General features: G+C 40.2%; 1 protein-coding gene across 1 annotated transcript in view; it reads left to right on the forward strand.

The window, feature by feature from the left end:
- Positions 1-9676, forward strand: part of LOC141415496 (uncharacterized) — a 31285-nt gene extending 21609 nt beyond the window's left edge. Inside the window, exon 4 of the mRNA XM_074052207.1 lies at positions 950-9676. Coding sequence (XP_073908308.1) covers positions 950-957 — 8 coding nt within the window. The 3' untranslated portion in view covers positions 958-9676. The remainder of the gene's footprint in view (positions 1-949) is intronic.
- The last annotated feature ends 4570 nt before the right edge of the window (positions 9677-14246 follow it).

A 14246-nucleotide genomic window follows, 5' to 3' on the forward strand; every position in this document is an offset into this window, starting at 1 on the left:
GTCTCTGTTGAGGGGGACAGCTGGGATCCTTTAGGGATGGTGAGCAGAAGTAGTTGTGTAGAAGGAAGAGCCATGCTCAGAGTTTGGTAGAGTTAGCCCTTGAGCCGTATCACTTGTGGTCTCTGCCCTCTGTGTTTTACCTATGTTCATGTGCTTATTTGTGGCCTGTGTCACATCCTGAAAGTTATCCCCATGTTGAATTTGGTGTTCATTCCCACATCTACTTGTATACTGTCATTATCTACATAAGTATCTCAGAATTTACATTCTGCATGTTTTTAAAATCACTGCTCCTCTGTACCTTACCTTGTGTGTTGAACATGTCTTAAAGATTCTCCATGTGATGTGGGTAACCTTGAGTTTGTTTACCACCTTCCATACAGTGTTTTTATAAAACAGCAAATGGTCTACAATTTCTGCATTCTTTCTTAATGTTATTTTTATGTTTTGGTGGTTCTGGGGTTTGAACTCAGGGCCTCACCCTTGCAAGCAGGCAGTCTAACACTTGAGGCACGCAGACAGATCTGTTTTGTGTTGGGTGTTTTTGAGATAGGGTCATGCTAACTGAACTAATCCTCCCTATCTCTGCTTCCTGAGTAGCTAGGATTACAAGGCAGATCTTTTGCTACACGTTATAGAGTTGTCCGTTTTTTTATGATAAAGTTGCTGTGACCATTTTATAATACGGATCTTTGTGCTTTTACTCTGGGTTTCCTTGGGCAGCAATATTTTTACCTGCAGCTGGGGATCGATCCCTGGGCCTTGGGCGTGCTGGGCAGTCCTCTCCCCCTGGGTCACGGCCCTAGCAGCCTCAACACATTACTTTTAAATGACATGTGTTATTTGTGTCTTCTATCCGAAACAAAATGTCAGATTTTAATAATGAAATTACATTGTTACTAAGTATCGCAGGATGTTTTAATGACTAAATTTTTCATTTTTTTAACAGGACGCTGACAAAAATTTCATCAGGATCTTGGAGGAACAGGGCCGACTTCTTCTTGCCAGTACCTTCACTCACAGCTGCCCTTCCTGCTGGAGGAGAGAGGAGATGAGACTTTTGTAGCTGGAGCTTCAAGTTTGTGGATATACTTGTGTGTGCCATGCCTTCATATTTGTGGTGTCCATCGCTTGGCTGTCCTGTACAGTTAGTGTCAGAAATTGCTCTCTTATCACATTTTGAGTTTTATGAATGCGTAAAGCTGTCTCTTTCCTCAGGAGTTGTGTGACAAAAAGACATACAGAAATCTGTTTTGTTCCGTGGCCAAGTTTTTTTAGGATGAGCATCATCTCTGAAATTTTACAGTGGAATTTATTGAGAAGTTAGTATATCGAGTGTAAATACCCAGATGGAAATATAACATTCAGCACCCTGAAGTTCAGTCCCCCCATTTCCTCCTCTGTGCTGATGTTCACATTATTCCTGAGGAAACTGTCATCCACCAAGCTGTGTTTTTCTTTGTAGCCTTGTTCTTTATTGGCTTTTACCACTTTCTCGATACCATGAAGAGATATGGACAATTTTGTAGACTTAGATGTTTGTAGGCTGAGTAGTAATGGTGGTAATGTTATTAAGAGGATAAAAGCCAGTCTTTTTTTTTTTATTATTCATATGTGCATACAAGGCTTGGGTCATTTCTCCCCCCTGCCCCCACCCCCTCCCTTACCACTCACTCTACCCCCTCCCTCTCCCCCCACCCCCACAATACTCAGCAGAAACTATTTTGCCCTTATTGCTAATTTTGTTGTAGAGAGAGTATAAGCAATAATAGGAAGGAACAAGGGTTTTTGCTGGTTGAGATAAGGATAGCTATACAGGGCATTGACTCACATTGATTTCCTGTGCGTGGGTGTTACCTTCTAGGTTAATTCTTTTTTGATCTACCCTTTTCTCTAGTACCTGTTCCCCTTTTCCTATTGGCCTCAGTTGCTTTAAGGTATCTGCTTTAGTTTCTCTGCGTTAAGGGCAGCAAATGTTAGCTAATTTTTTTAGGTGTCTTACCTATCCTCACCCCTCCCTTGTGTGCTCTCGCTTTTATCATGTGCTCATAGTGTAATCCCATTGTTGTGTTTGCCCTTGGTCTAATGTCCACATATGAGGGAGAACATACGATTTTTGGTCTTTTGGGCCAGGGTAACCTCACTCAGAATGATGTTCTCCAGTTCCATCCATTTACCAGCGAATGATAACATTTCGTTCTTCTTCATGGCTGCATAAAATTCCATTGTGTATAGATACCACATTTTCTTAATCCATTGGTCAGTGGTGGGGCATCTTGGCTGTTTCCATAACTTGGCTATTGTGAATAGTGCCGCAGTAAACATGGGTGTGCAGGTGCCTCTGGAGTCACCTGCGTCACAGTCTTTTGGGTATATCCCTAAGAGTGGTATTGCTGGATCAAATGGTAGATCGATGTCTAGCTTTTTAAGTAGCCTCCAAATTTTTTTCCAGAGTGGTTGTACTAGTCTACATCCCCACCAACGGTGTAAGAGGGTTCCTTTTTCCCCGCATCCTCGCCAACACCTGTTGTTGGTGGTGTTGCTGATGATGGCTATTCTAACAGGGGTGAGGTGTGAAATCTTAGTGTGGTTTTAATTTGCATTTCCTTTATTGCTAGAGACGGTGAGCATTTTTTCATGTGTTTTCGGCCATTTGAATTTCTTCTTTTGAGAAAGTTCTGTTTAGTTCACTTGCCCATTTCTTTATTGGTTCATTAATTTTGGGAGAATTTAGTTTTTTAAGTTCTCTATATATTCTGGTTATCAGTCCTTTGTCTGATGTGTAGCTGGCAAATATTTTCTCCCACTCTGTGGGTGTTCTTTTCAGTTTAGAGACCATTTCTTTTGTTGAGCAGAAGCTTTTTTTTTTTGTTTTTTTTTTTTTTATGAAGTCGCATTTATCTTTGCTGTCTCTTAATTGCTGTGCTGCTGGGGTTCCATTGAGAAAGTTCTCACCTATACCTACTAATTTCAGAGTATTTCCTACTCTTTCCTGTATCAGCTTTAGAGTTTGTGGTCTGATATTAAGATCCTTGATCCATTTTGAATTAATATTGGTATAGGGTGATATACATGGATCTAGTTTCAGTTTTTTGCAGACTGCTAACCAGTTTCCCAGCAGTTTTTGTTGAAGAGGCTGTCTTTTCTCCATCGTATATTTTTAGCGCCTTTGTCAAAGATAAGTTGGTTATAGTTGTGTGGCTTCATATCTGGGTCCTCTATTCTGTTCCACTGGTCTTCATGTCTGTTTTTGTGCCAACACCATGCAGTTTTTATTGTTATTGCTTTGTAATATAGTTTGAAGTCAGGTATTGTGATACCTCCAGCATTGTTCTTTTGACTGAGTATTGCCTTGGCTATTCGTGGCCTCTTGTGTTTCCATATAGATTTAATGGTAGATTTTTTCAATCTCTTTTATGAATGTCATTGGAGTTTTGATGGGAATTGCATTAAACGTGTAGATTACTTTGGGGAGTATAGACATTTTTACTATGTTGATTCTACCAATCCATGAGCATGGGAGATCTCTCCACTTTCTGTATTTTTCTTCAATCTCTTTCTTCAGAAGTTTATAGTTTTCCTTGTAGAGGTTGTTCACATGTTTTGTTAGGTTTACACCTAGCTATTTGATTTTTTGAGGCTATTGTAAATGGAATTGTTTTCATATATTCTTGCTCAGTTTTTTCATTATTAGTGTATAGAAATGCTAATGATTTTTCTATGTTGATTTTATATCCTGCTACCTTGCTCTATGTATTGATGGTGTCTTGAAGCTTCTGAGTAGAGTTTTTTGGGTCTTTAAGGTATAGGATCATGTCATCTGCAAATAGGGATATTTTGACAGTTTCTTTACCTATTTGTATTCCTTTTATTCCTTCTTCTTGCCTAATTGCTCTGGCTAGGAATTCCAGTACTATGTTGAATAGGAGTGGAGATAGTGGGCATCCTTGTCTGGTTCCTGATTTTAGAGGGAATGGTTTCAGTTGTTCTCCGTTAAGTAATGCTGGCTGTAGATTTGTCATATATAGCTTTTATAATGTTGAAGTACTTTCCTACTAGTCCTAGTTTTCTTAGAGCTTTTATCATGAAATGGTGTTGGATCTTATCAAAGGCTTTTTCTGCATCTATTGAGATGATCAAGTGGTTTTTGTCTTTGCTTCTGTTGATGTGCTGTATTACATTTATTGATTTTCGTATGTTGAACTACCCTTGCATTCCTGGGATGACACCTACTTGGTCCTGGTGAATGATCTTTTTGATGTGTTGTTGAATTCGGTTTGCCATTATTTTGTTGAGGATTTTTGCATCATGTTCATTAAGGAGATTGGCCTGTAGTTCTCCTTTTTGGAGGTCTTTGCCTGGTTTTGGGATAAGTGTAATACTGGCTTCATAAAATGTGTTTGACGGTTTTCCTTCCCTTTCTATTTCGTTGAACAGTTTAAGGAGGGTTGGTGTCAGTTCTTCTTTAAAGGTCTGATAGAATTCAGCAGAGAATCCATCAGGTCCTGGACTTTTCTTTCTGGGGAGACGCTTCATTGCTGCTTCAATTTCATTTTGTGTTATATATCTATTCAGGTGATTAATATCCTCTTGGTTCAGTTTTGGATGATCGTAAGTATCTAGAAATCTGTCCATTTCTTTAAGATTTTCGAATTTACTTGAATATAGGTTCTCGAAGTAGTCTCTGATGATTTCCTGGACTTTGATGGTGTTTGTTGTCATCTCCCCTTTTGCATTCCTGATTCTACTAATTTGGGTTTTTTCTCCTCATTTTAGTCAGGTTTGCCAGGGGTCTGTCGATGTTGTTTATTTTTCAAAGAACCAACTTTTTGTTTCATTAATTCTTTGCATGGTTTTTTTGGTTTCTATTTCATTGATTTCAGCTCTTATTTTTATTATTTCTCTCCTTCTATTTGTTTTGGGATTTGCTTGTTCTTGTTTTTCTAGGAGTTTGAGATGTATCATTAGGTCTTTGATTTGGGCTATAAACTTTCCTCTCAGGACTGCCTTTTCTGTGTCCCATAGGTTCCAGTAGGTTGTGTTTTCATTTTCGTTGACTTCCAGGAACTTTTAAATTTCCTCTCTTTATTTCCTCAATGACCCATTGTTCATTAAGCAGGGAGTTATTCTGTTTCCAGCTGTTTGCATGTTTTTTGTCTTTACTTTTGTTGTTGAGTTCTAGTTTTATTGCATTGTGATGAGATAGAATGCATGGTATAATTTCTATTTTCTTATATTTGCTGAGGCTGCTTTGTGCCCTAGGATATGATCTATTTTGGAGAAGGTTCTTTGGGCTGCTGAGAAGAATCTATGTTGTGTAGAGGTTGGATGAAATGTTCTGTAGACATCAACTAGGTCCATGTGATCTATGGTATATTTTACATCTAGGATTTCTTTATTGATTTTTTTGTTTGGATGACCTATCTGTTGATGATAATGTGGTGTTAAAGTCTCCCACAACCACTGTGTTGGAGTTAACGTATGCTTTTAGGTCCTTCAGGGTATGTTTGATGACATTGGGTGCATTGACAGTGGGTGCATATAGGTTGATAATTGTTATTTCGTTTTGGTCTATTTCCCCTTTTATTAGTATGGAATGTCCTTCTTTTTCTCGTTTGATCAATGTAGGTTTGAAGGCTACTTTGTCAGAGATAAGTATTGCCACTCCTGCCTGTTTTGGGGGGCCAGCCTTTCATCCTGAGGCTATGCTTATTTCTGTCGGTGAGATGGGTCTCCTGTAAGCAGCAAATTGTTGGATCTTCCTTCCTTTTTAATCCAGTTCTTCAAATGGTGCCTTTTGATGGGTGAATTAAGTCTGTTAACATTAAGTGTTAGTACTGATAGGTATGTGGTGATTCCTGTCATTTAGTTATTTGAAGGTTTGATTGTGTGTACCTAAGTTGAGGTTACTCTCTACTTTCTTGCTTTTTCTTTTCCTGTAGTTTGGTGCTGCCTGTCTTTTCATGGTTATGTTGGGTTTCACCTTCTGTGTGCAGAAGCCCTTGAAGAATCTTTTGTAGTGGTGGCTTTGTGGTCACATATTGTTTTAGTTTCTGCTTATCATGGAAGACTTTTATAGCTCCATCTATTTTGAATGATAGTTTTGCTGGGTAGAGTATCCTGAGGTTGCAGTTATTTTCATTCAGTGCCCGGAATATCTCACCCCAAGCTCTTCTTGCTTTTAATGTTTCTGTTGAGAAGTGTGCTGTGATTTTGATGGGTTTACCTTTGCATGGTATTCTTTCTCGGTTCTTTGTATCTGTTGTTTTAATGATAATATGCCGTGGGGTAGATCTATTTTGGTCTGGTCTGTTTGGTGTTCTGGTGGCCTCTTGCATCTGCATGGGAATAGATTTCTCTAGATTTGGGAAGTTTTCTGTTACTATTTTGTTGAATATATTGCGCATTCCCTTTGCGTGCACCTCTTCTCCTTTTTCGATGCCCATGATTCTCAAGTTTGGTCTTTTGATGGATTCAGTGAGTTCTTGCATTTTCTTTTCACAGGTCTTGGGTTGTTTAATTAATAGTTCTTCGGTTTTTTTCCTTTAATTACCATTTCATCTCGAGTTCTGACATTCTGTCTTCTGTTTGTTGTATTCTGCTCGATTGGCCTTCCATTTTGTTTTGCAGTTCTGTTTCATTCTTTTTTCTGAGGTTTTCCATATCCTGGGTCGTTTCCTCTTTAATGTTCTCTATTTTTGTCCTGAGTTCGTTTATCTCTTTATTAATCGTGTTCTTTGTTTCACTTTGGTGTTTATACAGTGCTTTTATGGTTTCTTTTATTTCTTCTTGTGCTTTTTCAAATTCTCTATTTTTGTTGTCTTGGAATTTCTTGAGTGTCTCCTGTACATTTTGGTTGACCATATCCAGTATCATCTCTATAAAATTCTCATTGACTACCTGTAGTATTTCTTTGTCGGAGACAAGGCTCCCTTTGTGAGCCATTCTGTCTTGACCTTGCCCTGGAACATTTTGCGGTTGTTTGTCCCAACTTCTCCATCTCCAGCACAAGATGGCGCCGTCCCTGCTTCTCTTCCGGGAGTTTACCTTGCCGCCGGCGCGAACGGGCACCCTATAGCAGAACCAGCCAACCAGCCTGCACCTCCTCATACCCCTCACTCCCTCAGCACATAAATACCCCTGTATGAACAATAAAATTTTGCAGCTTGATCAGAACTCCTGTCTTGCTGTCTCCTTTGTGTCTCTTGTCCCTTCATTCTTCCCCTTCTAGGTTCGCTACCCACGCTGATGTGTCCTGCAGGACGGGACATCTGGCGCCCAATGTGGCTGTAGCTATTCCTTTGATTGCGGGGAGAACACCGTCCTCTGGGAAGGCTTGGGCCCAAGCAGAGTTCGCGATCGCCTCGGCAAACGCAACCGAGAGACAGATCCAGGAGGAGAGTGAGGACGGCGAACGGTGAGTGACCCACCCTGGGACAAGCAGTGTCGTCACATGATTTGTTTCTTTCAGGCCTCAAGGAGGCCCTCAAGACACGAGGGGCGCGTGTTAAGAAAAAAGACTTGAGGTCATTATTTTGTTACATAGGAGATTTATGTCCTTGGTTTCCTCTCGAAGGAACCATTGATGGTAAAAGATGGCTCCGGGTCGGAGACTGTTTAAAAGACTATTATGAATCTCTTGGCCCCGAAAAGGTCCCTGTGACTGCCTTTTCTTATTGGAACTTGATTAATGACATTCTCAAAAGTGCACCCTTTGATAATGGTACTTTAAAACTTGTTAAAATTGGGCAAAATGCTATGCAGACGGCTTCCCGCCCTCCTACAGGGGTCTCTGACGGTGGAGGACCCACGGATGCTGTCAAACATCTTCAAATAATCGAGCTTTTAAAACCCCAAATCCCTGAACTCACATATCACCCCTTAATGTTGCCTAAATCTCAGATTCCAGATTTAGATCCCAATACATTAGATATTTTGGGAAGTACCTTCTCCTTGCTTAACACTTCCAACCCCACCCTTGCTAAGGATTGCTGGCTTTGCATGACCACAGGAGCAATAATGCCCATGGCAATACCTGTTAACTCCACCGTAAATAATCAGGATACCTGCCAATCTGGACTTCCCTTTAAAGTACAGCCTATGGATGCACCTACAGTATGCCTTCAAGGCAGGATGCAAAATAATTCTTATGATATTGACGTTGGGGTTAGTTCTTTTAGAAATTGCTCATCAGTTCTAAATTATTCCTCACCCACCCCAGCTCTTTGTCCCCCCAACGGTACAGTTTTTTTGTGTGGAGGAAACTCAGCCTTCCCCAGGCTTCCAGCAAATTGGACTGGTGGCTGTGTTGTTGCCTTATTACTCCCAGATATTACTGTTGTCTCAGGAGATGAACCTCTGCCCATTCCTAGCTTAGACACCTTAATTAAAAGACATAAACGGGCAATACAAGCCTTACCGCTCCTTGCCAGCCTTGGAATAACAGCAGCTATAGGCACAGGTACAGCTGGCTTAGGCATGGCTATACACTCTTACCGTCGCCTATCTCAACAACTTATAAATGATGTACAAACTCTATCTGGAACCATTAAGGATTTACAGGACCAAATAGACTCCCTGGCAGAAGTGGTCCTTCAGAACAGGCGAGGCTTAGATCTGCTAACAGCCAACCAGGGAGGTATCTGCTTGGCCTTAGGGGAAAGATGCTGCTTTTATGCCAATAAATCAGGCATAGTACGCACCAAAATTAAACAGCTTCAAGAAGATTTAGAAAAGAGACGAAGGGAGCTATTTGAAAACCCCCTCTGGACTGGGCTTAATGGAATTCTACCCTACCTTCTTCCACTATTAGGCCCCTTGCTAGGTCTACTTTTAATTGTGATCATAGGGCCCTGCATTATAAACAGGCTGATACAATTCATTAAAGAACAAATTAACACTTTAGCCTCTAAGCCTATACAGGTCCATTATCATCGCCTGGATATGGAAGACCGTGCTCCTGAGACCTTCCTTTCAATAGAAACTCGCTAAATGCTCCATCTGGGTTTCCAAATTTTCTCTCTGCCACCCCCTCTTCTTATATAACATTCTTGACCACTCATCGCCCATTGGGCCCTCCTCCACTGGGCCCCTCTGCTTGGGGGAGGCAGCACCCAGGGAGAGTGATCATAAAGGCTTTTCTAAATGAGGGTGCAGGTAAGACTGCAGGAGGGTGGATCCTAGGATCCCCAGACCCAAGACCTCTGTATGACATGCCCTGGTGCATGGCGGTTGGCATGCTCCTAAAAAATCCGCCTCCTCAAAAAACATGCCGAGGAGATTCTCTTGAGAACTTAGCAAGGACGCTTGCTTACAAAGCAAAAATGATCTCCACCCTGAGGAACTGGGCCTCTGTCATCCCCTCTCAATAAGCCGACATATTCTGGTCATGTTTGTATAAGAATAAGGGGGAAATGTCGGAGACAAGGCTCCCTTTGTGAGCCATTCTGTCTTGACCTTGCCCTGGAACATTTTGCGGTTGTTTGTCCCAACTTCTCCATCTCCAGCACAAGATGGCGCCGTCCCTGCTTCTCTTCCGGGAGTTTACCTTGCCGCCGGCACGAACGGGCACCCTATAGCAGAACCAGCCAACCAGCCTGCACCTCCTCATACCCCTCACTCCCTCAGCACATAAATACCCCTGTATGAACAATAAAATTTTGCAGCTTGATCAGAACTCCTGTCTTGCTGTCTCCTTCGTGTCTCTTGTCCCTTCATTCTTCCCCTTCTAGGTTCGCTACCCACGCTGATGTGTCCTGCAGGACGGGACATTTCTTCTTTTAGATTATTCTTGTAATAATTCACATCCTTGTTAAGGTCATTCACATCCTTGTTAAGGTTTTTCCTAGGTATTGGATTTTTATTAAGGGTATTGTAAATGGAATTGTTTTCCTATATGCTTTCTCACTTTGTTCATTGTTGGTATATAGAAAGCTTCTAGTCAAGATAGTAACCACCATCACATTAGAAGCAGATAAAATTCAAAGACTGACCCTTAAGTCTACCTTTAATTGCACCTAACAGCCATGAAAATCCTGTGTGGCACAGCCAGCAAGGCAATTCTGACCCTGGGGAAAAAAAGGTCTCTGACTTTTTCTCTTTTTTTTTTCTTTCTTTCTCCCAACAAGCCAAAGACAGAGCATCAATCAGAATCAAACTCTGTGATATCCTGGACTCCTAGCCTGTGGAACTCCTCCCTATGCTACACCACACTGAAAAAAGCGGCACCATTTCTCCCCACCAACCGGCTCCAAAGCTGCTTGCATAAAACTGTAGAATGAACAGATGAGCATCACGTACCATGTGCAACTTCCCTACCCATCACCCACAAAAATCATCCAGTGCAGTCCCTTGCAGACTGAATGCCCCCCCAGCAAAAGAGAAAAATATAAACAGCAAACTGTAACCTAATACTGACAACAGAGGTGGGGATGGAGCAAGGAGCCAAACTCTCAGTGCCAAACTCTCAGTGAGGAAATGTGGGTAAAGCAATGAAGGCTGAGAACAGGCATTGGGCAACAGGCCAACCTCCCAAACAGGGCAAGTTGTGGATCCCAGAGCTGATCTTTGGAACAAAGGGCAGCATTCAAAACTAAATTGCCCCACCTTGCTGTGGAAAGAGCTGACGAACAGGGCTGCAGGTGAAGGACAACACAACTGCTGCCTGGTTAAAACAACAGCTCTGAACATCCTGCATAAACTGTCAGAGTTACCTCACCTCACGAATCCAACTGACATTGTGGACAGAAGGACCAAATACTACTCACAAGCCAGTAACCTGGTGAGAGCACATCAGAGCTTCCACTTGTATGCCAATACCAGGACTGGACACCTAAGAAATAACTCCCGAACTTATACCAAAAGACTGAACATTCTGTGGTTCCTGAAACTGGAGATTTTTATTGTGTTTCTTTCTTTTTTCTAATTATTATTATTATTATTCTTGTACTATTAACTTCACCATCATTATTCTCATATCCCTAATTTTACCCTCTTCGCTTTCCCTCCTTCTCCTGTGCTGCAATCCATTGTTCTCCCTACCAACTACTCTTTCTGCCCATCCTCATCCACTCTTTCCCCCATATTCACCCACCCTTCTATGCTACCCCAACCTGTCACCACACTACCCCTCCTTCCTACACACTCACCACCCACTGACTAGCCTATTGTACCAACTATACACACCCCAATCCCCTGCAATCCCTGACACATGCACCCACCACTACAACAACAGAAGTACACCCAAACACATATAAGGCCTACAAAACCCTGCAGCCCCCAAACATCTTCCCCTACCCACCCCTTTTCTTGCCCAGCCCCACTTTTAGCACCACTTTATCAATTCTCCAAAATAAATAACTAGCCAAACAACCATTACCCCCCAATTCCCATTGTTTATAGATATTATCACCAAGGGGTTTTCTATATAATATGTAAAAAACTGGTCTGGCATTCAACCTGTGAATTTGTTATTGCTAAATTACACCCCCAGGCCAGGGAAAGAAAGAGCACATTAACCTAGCTAACAACCAAGTCAGTTGCAACACAAATATTAAATCAAGGGAAAGAACATGGGCAATTAAAACCACAATGAGCCTATCAAGGACATAGTTGCATAGGACCAAGTGGAGGGATGGGATGCAGAAGAAGGGATAGAAACCACTCTCCTCAAAAAAATAATTCAATACAAGATTCAGTGGAAAATGTAGAAAATGGATATCATCCCTGACCCCAACAAAACAATGATAAATGTCAATAAGGAACCCAGGACACCTACCAAAAAATCCTCAAAGAAGAAATCTTAGAAGATATCACTGAGAAATTCATGGAGAAAAATATTAAACATAGTTAACCAGAATGTACAAGATGCACTCAAGAATTTTCAAGACACCAAAAATAAAGTACATGAGAAGACATAGAAACAAATAAATGAACTCAGAGAGGACTTTAAATGAAACAAAGGATACTACAGAAAGAGAGATTTATGAATTAAAGATGACAACACAAAATATAAAGTAGGATTTGGAAAAAGATATGGAAAACCTCAGAAAAAAAGAATCAGACAGAAATCCTGGAAATAAAATGTCCCTTAAGTCAAACAAAAAATACAGTGGAAGGCCACACCAGCAGACTAGAACAAGTGGAAGACAAATCTCAGATCTCAAAGATAAATTGAAGTTAAAAAAAAAAAAACAAAAGAAATCTTAGTCAAACAACTCAAGAGCTGTGAAAGGAATATGCAAGAACTCACCGACTCCATCAAAAGACCAAACCTGAGAATCATGGGCATTGAAGAAGGAGAAGTACAAGTCAAAGGGCTACATAATATATTCATAAAATAACAGAAAATTTCCCAAATCTCAACAAAGTTTTGCCCTTTCAGGTACAGGAACAGACTTGACCAAAACAGAACCTCCCTACAGCATATTATCATTAAAACAACAAGCACAGAGAACAGAGAAAGAACATTGAGAGCTATAAGAGAGAAAAACCAAATAACTTATAAAGGTAAGCCCATTAAAATAACAGCAGATTTTTCAGTGGAAACATTAGAAGCAAGAAGGGCATGGAGTGAGGTATTTTGGGCACTGACTGAAAACAACTTCAGCCTTTGGTACTCTTCCCAGAAAAATTATCATTCATAATTGACAGAGCCATAAAAGTCTTCCATGATAAACAGAAACTAAAACAATATATGGCCACCAAGCCACCACTATAGAAGAGTCTACAAAATATTTTCTACAAAAAATTCAGCACATAGAAGATGAAAGCAAACGAAACCACAAGAGGATGGGAAGCATCAAACCATAGGAGAAGAAAAGACAAGTAATCAGAGAGTAGCATTGATTTGGCTGCACACGATCAAATCCTTAACCAAAAAAACAACAAGATGGTAGGGATCACCACATATAAATCAATATTAACACTAAATGTCAATGGACTCAAATCTCCCATTGAAAGACACCATTTGGTGAACTGGATTAAAAAGGAAGATCCAACAATCTGTTGTTTACAAGAGACGCATCTTATTGACAGAAATGAACACTGGCTTATAGTGAAAGGCTGGAAGAAGATTTACAAGCAAATGGTCCCCCAAAACAGGCAGGAGTAGCAATACTTATGTCACACAAAATAGATTTCAAACTTATTTGATCAAATGAGATAAAGAAAGGACACTTCATAGTAATAAAATGGGCAAAACAACAAAAGGAAACAACAATTATAAACCTATATGCACCCAATTTCATCACTAAAGGACTTAAAAGCACACAGATTCCAACACAGGAGTAGTGGGAGACTTTAATATCCTTCTATCACCTATAGGTAGGGCATCCAAACAAAAAAATCCATAAAAAAAATCCTAGAAATTAATGACACCGTACATCAAGTGGACTTAACTGATGTCCACAGAATATTTTATCCAGCAACAGCACAATATACATTCTTCCCAGCAGCCCATGGAATTTTCTCCAGAATTGATCATATCTTAGGGCACAAGGAAGTCTCAGAAAATATAAGAAAATAGAAATAAACCCTGACTCCTATCTGAACACAATGCACTAAAACTCATCAAAAACAACAGCAGAAAATATGCAAATAATTAGAGGCTTAATAACACATTCTCAAGCATTAGTGAGTCAAAGAAGAAATAAGAGAGGAAATCAAAAGGTCCCTGGAAGCTAATGAAAATGAAAATACCACCTACCAGAACCTATGGAACATAACAAAGGCAGACCTAAGAGGAAAGTTTATAGCCATGAGTGCATATATTAAAAGGACAGAAAGATCTCAAATAAATGACCTAATGCTACATCTCAAACTCCTAGAAAAACAATAACAAGCAAAATCCAAAGCAAGTAGAAAGAGAGAAAAAACTTTTAAAGGGCCCAAATTAATGAAATAGAGACAAAAAATACAAAGAATGAACAAAACAAAAAGGTAGTTCTTTGAAAAAATAAACAAGATTAACAACCCCCTGGCAAATTTAACTAAAACAAGGAGGGAAAAGACCCAAATTAGTAAAATTAGGAACAAAAAGGGGAGATAACAACAAACACCATGGAAATCCAGGGAATCATCAGAGACTACTTTGAGAACATACATTGCAATAAATTTGAAAATCTTGAAGAAATGGACAAATTTCTAGATACTTATGACCATCCAAAACTGAACCAAGAGGATATTAACCTCCTAAACAGATCTATAACTCAAAATGAAATTGAACCAGAAACTCCAGGACCTGATGG

This window comes from Castor canadensis, chromosome 13 (assembly GCF_047511655.1).
Source record: "Castor canadensis chromosome 13, mCasCan1.hap1v2, whole genome shotgun sequence".
Lineage (NCBI taxonomy): Eukaryota > Metazoa > Chordata > Mammalia > Rodentia > Castoridae > Castor > Castor canadensis.